Source organism: Narcine bancroftii, chromosome 1, assembly GCF_036971445.1.
Source record: "Narcine bancroftii isolate sNarBan1 chromosome 1, sNarBan1.hap1, whole genome shotgun sequence".
Taxonomy (NCBI): Eukaryota; Metazoa; Chordata; class Chondrichthyes; order Torpediniformes; family Narcinidae; genus Narcine; species Narcine bancroftii.
This window is the reverse complement of record NC_091469.1, coordinates 402094777-402107222: the sequence shown is the minus strand read 5'-3', so window position 1 is coordinate 402107222 and position 12446 is coordinate 402094777. Positions and strand designations below refer to the sequence as shown.

Below are 12446 nucleotides of genomic sequence, written 5' to 3'. Positions count from 1 at the left end.
TTGACCCAACCCGCTGCACCAGAATTTGGTGAAATATCAAGATTTTTCTTCTGATCTCTCCACACCTTCCCTTTAAGGAGTTTCATTCCTAACTTTTCTCATTTCAAGTTAAAGAATGGTGATCTGAAAGATTCAGTCAGTTTCTCGCTCCACAGATCCTGCCTGTTCTGCTGAGTTTTTCAAACATTTTCTGTTTTCTTTTTAGATAAAAGTCTTACATCGATGTTCTTAAATTCAAAGTAAAACTAAAACCCTGCTCTGGTCAATTTTGTGTGTTCATGTTACCATTAGAGTGAGGCTGAGAAAATATGAATATTAAGAACTGCCATGTTATAAAAACCCTACAAAGAGTCAATTTTAGAATTTCCCACTGTAATTCCTTGATATTAACTACGAGCAGGATGCTCAGCTTTGCTCAGGAAATAAAATACTTAGTCGTTGACTATATGGTTGAAATAAAATACCCACATAACTTCATGGTCATTCTGCATAAATATATTTTTTTCAAACCCGCATTTATATTCTTTGTAACAGAGATGCACGTTTCGAACAAAGTTGACTTCTGGCAAAACAGAGACAAACAATTCTCAGCTAAGGGCTGCATAATAAACAATGTTTTTAGTTTTTCCACATGGAGTATTTACATAAAGACTATTCAGGCTTCCAACATGTGAACATTCAAAATGGAAAAAGCAGGGCTCTTCCAATTGCAGTCCAACTACCTTCAACGTCTGACCTCGGGAACTGTTGATGGACATGGAGAAGCTCAGGTGTATGGGAAGTTGAAGTCTTTTGAACTCTGTTCATTGATGCACAGTACTGTAACTAATTGAGTTCAAAATTTTTTTGAACTTTTGAACTTCATAGGACCTTAAAGGTCAATGTGGTCATGACATTCAGCATCAAATGTTCCCACAATTATAGTAATGTGGCGGCTCGCCCTCACAACAGGCTCACAGAGTCATGGCAAGTCCATGGCAGATCTGACTGAGAGAACTCTGCATGCAGGGAAAGACCAAATCCTAGCCACTGATGTCATAAAGGTCCCTGGAGTCGCAAACATCAGTGGGTTCCAAGGGATTTAAATGTATGTAAGAGTTCTATTAATGTCAGTTGGTTCAACTCACTTTCGACTCTGTGTGGTTCTTTCACTCGCTGCGTGCCTAATGCGACTACAGTAAACAGTAATGCAAGTCAGTGCTAATAAATCCTTGTATAATACACAGTAATGGAAGTCAGTGCACTTTTGAACTTCATTTGACTCTAAAGGTTAAATTCAATGTGGTCATGACATTCAGCATCAAATGTTACCCCTACTGAACCTCCTTGAACATTTCTAGAGTGCTCCAGTTGATTTGCATGGAAAAATGACAAAAAAATAGGCATACATGCACCAATATATATTAGATGTTGAAGTTGATTATTCCAATAATTAAAGGCACACTATGAATGAATTAATAAATAGTATGATTTACCATATCAAAGTCACTGCAGTATCCTGGAATGGATTAACTATTGTGAAGAAGCAAGAATCACGCTTAAGTTGCACGTGTCCTCTCAGAAATATTATATTTACTTTTTGAATAATGAAGAACATCAATTAATTGGAGGGGAGATGCTAAGATGACAAAACATTGTTTTAAAAGACGCATCTTCATCTGGCTGTTCAAGGTGAAGTGGATTAAACCAAAAGGATCGACCAGTACTACTGAATTGTTTGAAAGTATTTTTAAGACTAAGCATTCTCTGCAATATTAATGCAAATTACAGGATTTTGATTTATTCAAAAAAGTTTTGAATGGCGTTAGAATGACATACCACTTTTTAGATACATCTGGCACCAGGATTCTTTCAGGTGTAACTACTGCTGGCAAAAGGGAGAAACCAAATAGGGTTCAGATCCTAATTTGGGTGTTGATTAGTGATCTAGTCAAGATTTTTCCTCCCAGATATGCTGAGTAGCATAAGCAACAAATAAGAAATGACCACTGATCCAAACAATGAAATTCTTCAGCATGCTCTCACCAGAATTTAGCTGGAGAGATGATAGAAAATAGTTAGAAACAAACCAAGATCTAAATACACAAAGACAAAATAATGCAGATATTAGAAATCTGAGATAATGATGGAAAATGCTGGAAACATTTTACTTTTGAGGGGAGAGAGAGTTTGATTATTAATACTTCATATCAATTACCTTTATTCATAGCATATGAACTTGGGGTCAAGAATACTGAATCCATCCTTGTGAGTACAGTTTGTATGAGGTTTGTGGAGGAATTTTGTTTCTGTCCACCTCAAAAATAATGATTTTAAAAAGAATGGGATATTGGTGAGGAACATCCAATGTCAGTGAATGTACTTGTAATTACATCATAGTGTAGCAGATTCTTTCTCACCACACTAGGTAGTAACATGACAATAAATGTGAAACAAAACCTTCCTGAAAACACTATCCTCATCAGATTTGGGGTTGGGCTGATACCCACTTAAAGAAGAACTAAAAAGAATATTTCTTCTTGCATTTTTTTTAAAACATTCTTTTGGTAGTTTCTTCTCAAGGATACTTAGGCAACTCAATCTGCCCACCAACCTACCATTGATAGACTTTCTGGAATCTTGAAAATGATGGGTCCATTGGTCTTTGAATGAAAAACAGAGGAACTTTTCTGCAGTGACTAAATGTTACTGGTGACAACAGTGAAGGGTTCCAACTGAAATTGAAAGGATTGGAATATTGTTTCATTGAGCACCTTTGTTCTAACAGAAAACTCCCAGCGGCCATCCATTTTATGTCCACACCAACATGTCTATCTATGGTCTCATAGATACCATAGATGCAGGCAAACCGAGGCTACCTGCAAATTGGAGGAACAACACCTCATATTCCATCTGGGCACTCTGCAACCAGATGGCATAAACATCGATGCCTCCAGTTTCTGTTAGGCCCTCTCCCTTCCTTGCTCTTTCCCTATCCTCCAGCTTCCCACCCTCTTTCCTCCTCATTCAGAGAGCTGTGTAATGTAACATATAATTCTATTATTTTGCTCTAATTTCTCCTTCATCTACATCTCCTGCCAATATCTAATCTCTTCAGTAATTTATTTCATATTATAAATATCATCCATAGCAGAATTAGATAAGCATATGAGAATTTTAGGGCAGAAAAAGACTAGCCATAATTTGCAACACTTTTCACCATGATTGTTCCCTGGAGAAAAACTAAACAAAGGTTAACTGAAATAAAGTCAATTTCAGAAGAATAAAACCTGGAAAGGTTTTTCACAAGCCTTTGAGATAAGAAAACTGAACACAAACCTTTGAGACATGTCATTCCCCCTTTTTTATATTGAAAAGTGAAGCAAAGAACAAAACCATGCTGCTGGAGGAAATCAGAGGGAACTGACAGCTTCAGCAGAGGCAGGTGGGTGGTCGAAATTCGGGGTGAAAACAATATCAGAACATGGTGTGTTGTCTGCTGCAGTCATCCTCTTTTGAAAATATGCAACAAATCTCTATTAAACATGATTCAGCAATTTTTTCATTCATTGGGAAAAAGATATAACCTGATTCTACAAGTTTTACACAAGTTAAGCACAAGGCTTCTGCTCCTTCCCAATTTTCCTAATTGCAATAAAGTGGGGTGATGTAGCATGGAGCAGATCCTTTGGTCCAACTCATCCATGCCAACCAAGTTGGCATTCTCTGCAATCCCATTTGCCTGAATTTGGTTCATCTCTTTCAAAGCACTTTCTATCCAAATACCTTTTGAATGTCAAAATTATATTTGCTTCCATAGTTTCCTCCACTAGCTCATTCCAAATATGGAACATCCGCTGACTATATTGATTATCTGATCATTACTAGGACTTTTTGCTGGTATTGACTGTTATCAAAGTATTGATCCTTTAACTAACATTATCTCTTCCAAACTAGTTCCACTTAAGATATTTCCTTGAGGCATAACCTCGCAACCAAGATTTTGCACATGTTTGCTAATATCAGCAAATGCAACTCAGAGTCACATTTCGTTTGATAACAAACATATTAAATTCAGTGAATTCAAAGATGCTGTGTAAATGTAAAATACTGACCAGGCAAATATTTAATCATTATGGAGGATGTGGAATGAAAACAAAAATTATGAATGAGCAAACTGAATCTAAATTCAGAAGAAATTCTTGGAGACAAGATTTCATGCTTATGGAGAGTTCAGCATGGGAAAAATACAAAATAAAATGAGAGTCATGAGCTTGTGAAATAAATTACATACAAAGGATGCTTAAATGAGAATGAAAATGAGATGCTAAAAATTGTGGTCAAAGAAAAGTAGCATAAACTATTAAGCAAAAAGAGTACCATAAAGGAGGACTTGAACTGATCCAAAGTTGAATGAATAGAAAAACATGGTGGTGCGTAGAGAAATGTAGAGAAAAATGTTGCTCGGTGAACCCTTGGAATGTGAGGAATGCATTCAATTCCATGCCAATGATCATTAAAATGCGATCAACTGATAGGTAGCAAGTGGGAACTGATTCTCAAATGGGTCCCTTTTAATGTCCAGGATTAAAAGTTATTGCTGAAGGGTACTGTGGCAACAATGGCCCATCACAAAAAGTTCTACAAAAATTCAGGTTATTGGAGAGGGCAGATTAACTGAAATAGTCAATAATAATTTTTTATCCATTGATATTACAGATGAAATGAATAAATAATTTTAAAATCAGTGTAATTACAGAATGATGAAGGCTAATTCTTGTTTCACAGATTAAAAATTTGGAGAGAATAATTAAAAGTAACAATGGAGAATATTTTGTGGACTTTCAGATTGGTTGTTCAAGTACCGCCTGAGATATTAGTTGAGAAGATTGAAACAACTAAACAACTACTTGCACTATGATTGAAAAAGTTACTGAAAATAGAGACAAAGATGACTGGGATTATTATTTGGAAGACACTTGATTTATATGTATAGACATAAATGATCTATACACAAAGTTGAATGAATCAGAAAGCAAGTGAAAGCACATTGTTGAGAATAGAAAATGGCCAGAATCAGAATGTTATGGCAGAAAAATAAATAGCAAACCCCCATTTAGTATAAAAGGGGATAACATGCATTTGGTAAAAATGAACAGAGAGTGCCTACGACACTGAAATCAATGCAAAAAGGTGCTTACTGTTGGCCCTTATCTATTGGCTTTGTAAACCAATAAATAGAGATTTCTTTTAAATGTTTTTTTTAAAGGTATTGACTTCCTATACAAATTGAACTTTATGTTTCAAATATAAAACACTTCCAAAAGTTACTGCAGATGCAATAAGAGTCAGTAGACGGAACAAATAGATTTTTTTAAATTATGAATCAGCTCACTTTTTAATCAGAATACAATTAAAACTATTTTGAAGTACACCAGTAAAACTTTCGACCAATAGCAGAGAGACCAGTCAGCTTTCAGAATTATCACGAGACACTGATTTGAATTATCCAATATTTTGAAAAAGTGCCAAACTTCCTAAACAATCCATTATCTCTGTTCAAAGTTGCAAAATCCCACCTAAAAAAATACTTCACTTTGAAGACATTGAACGTTAGAAACTTTTAAAAAAAAACCAAACATTTGAAGGTACAGAAAGGAAAACAAATACTTCTAAGGAGCAAAACTCACTCTTCCTGTATTTTCAAATTGGGGAGGGCGAGAAAGGGGTGGCAAACTTTGGGTATATATTTGGAAACATAACTCGCTAGGATTATCGTAGGTTTCTTAACTGCACCCTCTATCGAGTCGCGGTGAGTATGGGATAAGCAGGAAAGCAAATTACTTGTCTCAATCTCAAATACTTCCTCCCCTTTGATTTACTGCCCCTCACTTTGGAATCATTCAGAGCCAAAGACATTTTGCAGTACTGTCAGAGCGTATTACTTTGCTAATTGCGTGACCTTTTGTCTCCAGCGCTTTACGTGAAGTTGAATTCCACCAGGATGCCTGGGCTTTCTCTTTCGCTGCTGGGTTTGCTGGCCATTATCTCGGCTTGTGTGGCGAGAGGCCCCGTAGGATCGAAGAATGCAGGGAAAGGACCTTCCAAAGAGCATCCAAAAGACACGCGGTGTCCTCCTAGTCTATCTAGAGGTAAAGAAGTTACCATTTCTCGCTTTACCTCTGTCCCACTGGGTTCCATCGCGATCTGTTCATTGAAACTGCTCTCTTCTCATGTTCTGTGATGGTGTCTGCAAGGTAATATGTGCGAATCTTATTTTTCCATAGGATGGGCCGATGAAGTTAATTGGGTTCAGACCTACGAAGAAGGACTGTACAAAACGAGAAAGAGGTATTTTTTTTTTAAAGAAAGCTCCTGGTGACGTTGGAACTGTCCCTGCATCTCTCCATTCAGACTTCCCTGTACTTTCCATCCCCCTGCACGTTATCATGGTCAGGTAGATGTTATATTATTGAAGCAAGCCCTGACATGATTGATAAATGCTCGGTCAGAGCTAGGATAACCGTCTAAAGATCGCAGGGATAGATTAAAGTTGGGCAAGGAAACATAAGGGGGCATGAATGTGTAGCAACTGGTAATATTTGAAGAGGTTATAACTAAAATGAGTGGCAGCGGTGAATGACAAAAATATGAAACGTTTTAGTGATCTTGTGTGTTCATTTATGGGCTACCACCTGCATTCTAGTCATCTTATTAAATATTTTCTATTGTATTCTAGCAACCGACCTTTAATGGTGATTCACCATTTGGAGGATTGTCCATTCAGCCAAAGTGAGTGATCTCGGCAAGCAATTGTGTGAATTGGAAGCTGGGATATTTTGGTTCTGATTTGAAAGTTTTACTTGCCCTTGATCAAGAAGGGTTTTGTTGCACCACAACATTTAATTGTGACTTCCTCTTTATTAGGTTTAAAGAAAGCATTTGCTGCAGACCGTGAAATTCAGAAAATGGCAAAAGAAGATTTTATTATGCTTAATCTTCTAGTAAGTGAAAGTTATTTAAGTTTTGAATAACAGTACCAGTAACTAAGTGTAGGGATTTTTTTTTTAAATAGCATGTATATGTTGCAATGTAATAACTTCAGTAAAAGTAACATTACCACCAATTCGTTGCTATTTTGCACCTTGACAAGATTTCTAGGTAGCTCCTTTGCTGATTTTTTTTTTGTGTAAACAGCCTGATGACTCTCATCTTCCATTCTGTGTTGTTAAGGATTAACCTTGTGGGTTTTGTTTACTCTGGTCCACAGTTGTTGTCTTGCTTGATCAGCTGTCCAGCATTGGGGATAGATACAATCTGATGAAAAACATTGGTTGTGTTTGGCCATTGTTTTCAGTTCAACATTCCTTTGGCATTCTAAATTGTTCAGATATGTGATTTGTGTACTAGGTCACTACTTTAACTTCAACCTGATTTATTTCAGCACTTTGAAATGGGTTAGTTCTATTTCAATGTGTATGGCTTTGTACTTACCTGCACTTCGAGTGCCAGTGTTAAGAATGCTTGTATAAATTATTCAATTCTTTCTGTACTGCTTTGTTGACATTGTACTTTCAGTTTGCAAATTTGAGTAGTTCGCCTTAAATCTTGAAATAGCAGTCACTGTAAATGGAGAAAACACTGGTACAAAATGCCTGAATACTCAGCATTTTCCAATTAGCAACTGCTCGTCAGTTTCTGTTTAATTGCTTACCAGCTGAAAAATTACTTTTCCAAACAACATGGCTTCTCCATTGAGGCCTTGCATAGCAATATAATTTGTCATGATGTAGGATGATTAGAATAACTTGCAGAAATACTGACTCTACTCAACAGATTATGCCATGCCCCTGCTTTGCTGCAATGAATTAGAAATCAAGCTACATAATCACTTTAAAAAAAAAATCAATTAAAATTTAAACTCCATTTATTTGCACAATTTTAATTTTTTATTTGCTTGAGTCTCTGTTGCCCTTCCTCTCAAGCCAATAATTATTTTTGTGGAAATGGATTTAAAATATTCACTTTACTTGGACAAAGTAGTGAAGTTGAAGTACAGTGAAACCTCATTAGAACTTGATTCGTTAATCTGTGGAATCACTTATAGCGCGGGGTGTCTGTGGACCCCAAACATTGATTTTAGGATGTCAGACTAACAGTGGCTAATAGCGACAAACTCAAAAATGGACTAATTTACAAGATGTGTATGTTAACCTGTGGAGTTTAAAGGTCTTATTATAAGGTTTGAGTCACAGTTTTCTGTTTTCCTGCTTCCTGAATCATAACACATCTGTTCCGCGACTCTGCTTTAACGTGGTATGAAATCTTGGACCCCAACTACCGTGTTCTAATGAGGTTTTACTGTGTTTGGCTTCTTTGGATGGAATCTTCAAGGGTTAACCTTTACATCCAGGTGTATTGAACATTCCTGAATGTTATTTTTGTCAAATTGGCTCCTGATTTTAAAAAAAAAACTAAGATTCTAGTATACTGAATTAATCTATAAAACTACCCCCAATGCACTCTCCACCTGTGATTGTAAAAACCCTGGATAGTGAGAGGATCATGAAGCATGATATCCAGTATGTGAACTGTAAAGCATTGGTTTATGCATAGATCAGGTTGCAGGTTTTACTGCACCTTTTTGACTGGTTTGTGAGTATGTCACCCTCCATTGCTCATGTGCTTCCCTCATCAGTTTGGCCATTTGAGAAATGAAAGAAAACTAAAAGATTTTCCATACTATATACTGTACAGAAACTAAAAGGCCAGAATGTTTTAAAAAAAAACATTACGTACAATGTATTTCAATATTAATTTGCATCACTGATACAAAATGCTGACTTCCAGTTTTGATTACAATTTGTAATAAAATCACTTGAAACTAAATATTCAATTTCATTCCAGTTTGAGACCACTGATGAACACTTGTACCCTGATGGTCAGTACGTGCCCAGGATCCTCTTTGTAGGTGAGAATTGTAATTTTGTTTTTGCATTTGGTTTCTATTACTTTTCTGAATAAGTGTCAAACATTGATTTTTTTTTTCTTCTTTGAATATAGATCCCTCTTTAACAGTAAGAGCAGACATCCGAGGGAAGTATGGAAATCATGCCTATGCATATGAGGAGGGTGATATTGAGCTCTGTAAGTCTAAAGTGGTTCTACTAAGCAAATGCAAAGTTGTCACATCCTTTTGTTTTGAATTCTATTGGCTAGCTTTACAATAAAAAGTCACATAATTGTAGTGTAGACAAGGCAATACTGAATTTGCCTCTGCTAAGAAAGGTCCATAGATGATTATTCCGACAGCCTGGCTTCCATATTATACAAGCTGTCAGGGGATTATGGTCTGGGCGACCATATCCAAATGGCACAGCAAATACATTAAATTGTCATATTCTAATGTGTGCTTCCAGTAGGCAAAGTTCCAGGTCAAACCACATAAACATTAGCCTTGCAGATAAATTAAAGTTGCTTCAGCTTGTCAAAAATATAGACCCCATATTTTTAAACATATGTGTAATTAATAACTTAAGAAATTGAGTTTTAATCTTGCTTTGTTATTGAAGCTACTAAAAAAAATGGCAACTCAAGAAGGAATTAAAACCATCTTCACTGATCTGTAGGTTAGTAACAACAAATAAATAATCAACAGACTGCTTTTAATGCAAAAGCTTGGAAGAACAAAGATTGCTCTCCCAGATTTTGCATTGAAGAAAATAAAACATAACAGGAGAAAGGGAGATAATAACAAATATCTAGAGATGTGGTGCAGAGACATAAATGAGACTAGTTTCAATGCTCTGCCAGTGAGCCAATGCTTGTATATTGGACAAAAAGATCATTCCCTGTAATGTAATATTTAATGATTCCAATATCCCTTTTAGAAAAGCCAAAGACAAGAAATTTAAATCAATGACCTAATGTTACAAATTTTAGATCCATTGATTTTAAAGTCAAATTTGCCTTTTTGATTCACCTTAAAATTCACTGCCAATTTTGGCTCAGCCCTCACTGAAATTACATGACCCCAGCATTCAGTGTGGAATATCGACAGACCTGGTGCATGTGGGAATCTGTTCCAGACTCTGTGGTTGCACAGATGGCATCTGTTGAAGGGCAGATGTTGCCATGAGTTTGCACTTGTTCTCTGGTTGCATCATTTCATGCAGTTTTCTTTCTGCAAGTTGCTGAGTTGAGAGATTGTCCTCTTGGCTGGCACCAGCATATCCAGTGCAGCCCCATTCATTTGATCCTGAATGAAAAGGGTAGTTTTTAATCCTTAATTGCACATTTATTTTTAACAGAATAGTTATTTTAGGAAATTATTTTTTTTTTTATAAAACAATAACACTTGGAAACTGAACCTTTAGTAGCATGAGTTCTCAAAAAAAATGGTGCTAGAGGTAGGACAAAAGGTTCCACCCGAAGAACTGGTCACCATTTGTCTGCACAGGCAAAGCCTCAGTCATTGGAAACCATGTAGCTGCAGAATGTAAGCGTGGCTACTGGCTCGTGGAGGGAGATTACAAAGAGCAGCCAAAATCCAGCATGGCCCATTGAGGAGCATCTTGTGCTGGTGGGATAACATCATCTTACTGTATGTAAGGTGGTGTAAACCAGTCCATGCTGTCAGTTTAAATTTTGTAAAAACAAAAGTAGTGTATGTGAACTTTGGTAGTCAAGCTTAAAAAAAATTAAAATGTAGATTCTCTTAAACCCCCATTGCAAAAACTCCATCCTCCCTCATTTGTTTAGTACCTGTTAAGTTTACAACCACTGTTGTATCCGAATTGCAAACCATGCCTGTTTTTTTTTTTAAAGTCTGCAACATTTAAATAACAAACTGAGGGTTGAATGCTCCATTTTTTTCCCCTCACACATTAGCAATACTCAAAACAAGTAGCTTAGTAATAAAGTTTGTAATTTTTGTTGTCAAAACAAAAGTGGTCTTAACCCTCAACTCTATATTTCCAAGATAAGCCTGCAACGTAGAACAGTGCAATAGAAATGTGTTAGTTTTGTATCCCTACTGATCTCTAATTGAATGACTTGCTTTGGGACATCAGCCATCACTGGTGGGGTTGTCCAGAGTTGCTTGTATTCAGTATCAGAAAGATGGATTCATTTTCCTGATGGAATCTAAATTAGATTGATATTATGGTCAACACAATGTCTGAACTGCCTGTTCTGATACTGCTGTACCTTTTATTGCCCTGGCCATTCCTTGCTTGCTAAGATTTCCTGGAAAGTCTGGAGTTGCTTATGGTCCAGACTAGGGAAAGGCCTTCATTTTCATGATGGAATTCAATGAATGAGATGAATGTTACCATAATCTGGTAATTACTTGACTATTATTAATATTTTTTTATCCATTTAATTGAATTTAAATTCACCAGCAAACTATGGTAGGATCGGAATAAATCTTTGACTCAATAAGCAAAAACACTTTATCCTATTCAAAATCGTTTTTTTTTAAAACTGGAGAAACTTAAGTCAGGCAGCAACTATGGAGAGATAAAACCAATTAACCCCAATTTTTTGGATAATTATGTATGCATTTTTAATATTTAGATGATAGAATATTGAAAATGAAGTTTCCCCACATTATGGTTCCTGTGTAAGAAAATCAAATGAGTATTCCAACACATTCTTACACCAACAAATCTGCATTCCTAAATAGTACACAGTCCCACAAGAGCAATGGTCAGATTTGCACAGACATCAGTGATACACAGCTCTGAAGATGTGTACCCTGAAGAAGAATAAAGAAATACAATTTGCACCAATGAAGTAACTTTCTTTCTTTCTTTTTAGTGAAAGCAAACATGAAGGAAGCCAAAAAACTGTTGAAACAGGACTTGTGAATTGAATTCCAGTTGACCAGCTTTTAGTTTCATTATCTATAAAAACACTTGTAACCTTCATAAACTTGGTGTAGAGCCGATTTTATGTTACGGTCTGAACATTGAACTGAGTGTGTAGAAATGCTGTAACAGTTCTGTGGATATTGGGCATTTTAACATCAAGCAGAGGCTTTCTAATAAATCTTTTGATACTATTGTGTGTATGAGAACAACTTCTGTAATTTTAAAATAAGAACAGTTTATACAAAGTGGCTTTATGGCGTATTTAAAGTTTAATACATTAAAATGTGCTTCTAAGTTGGTGTACACTTTTCTCTCTGCAATAAAACTTTTTTTGAAGAATAACCATTGTTATGAACCTTACTGAAAATATTTTTGAAAATTGAATGAACAGTTAACAGGAAAATCTGCGGATGATGTGTGTGCGGTTTAGTCAAAAATGCTGGAGAAGCTAGGTAAATCGTGCAGCATTCTTTACACAGCTAAGTTAAAGATATAGAACCAATGGATGAGGCCTCACCCCTTCAAGGTATGATCAAAAAGCAGGTAGGTGCTGAAAAAAATGGGGGACGAACAAGAGGTCATGTGGATAGGGGA

The 12446-nt window shown here is 36.1% G+C and overlaps 1 protein-coding gene across 1 annotated transcript; it reads left to right on the top strand.

The window, feature by feature from the left end:
- The first annotated feature begins 5684 nt into the window (after nucleotides 1-5684).
- LOC138751488 (anterior gradient protein 2 homolog) lies at nucleotides 5685-12194 on the top strand. Its single transcript, XM_069913791.1, has 8 exons — nucleotides 5685-5791; nucleotides 5955-6131; nucleotides 6267-6330; nucleotides 6719-6771; nucleotides 6907-6983; nucleotides 8887-8950; nucleotides 9043-9126; nucleotides 11800-12194. Exons 2-8 carry the CDS (start codon nucleotides 5984-5986, stop codon nucleotides 11847-11849), a joined length of 540 nt encoding a protein of 179 aa, XP_069769892.1. The 5' UTR covers nucleotides 5685-5791; nucleotides 5955-5983; the 3' UTR covers nucleotides 11850-12194.
- The last annotated feature ends 252 nt before the right edge of the window (nucleotides 12195-12446 follow it).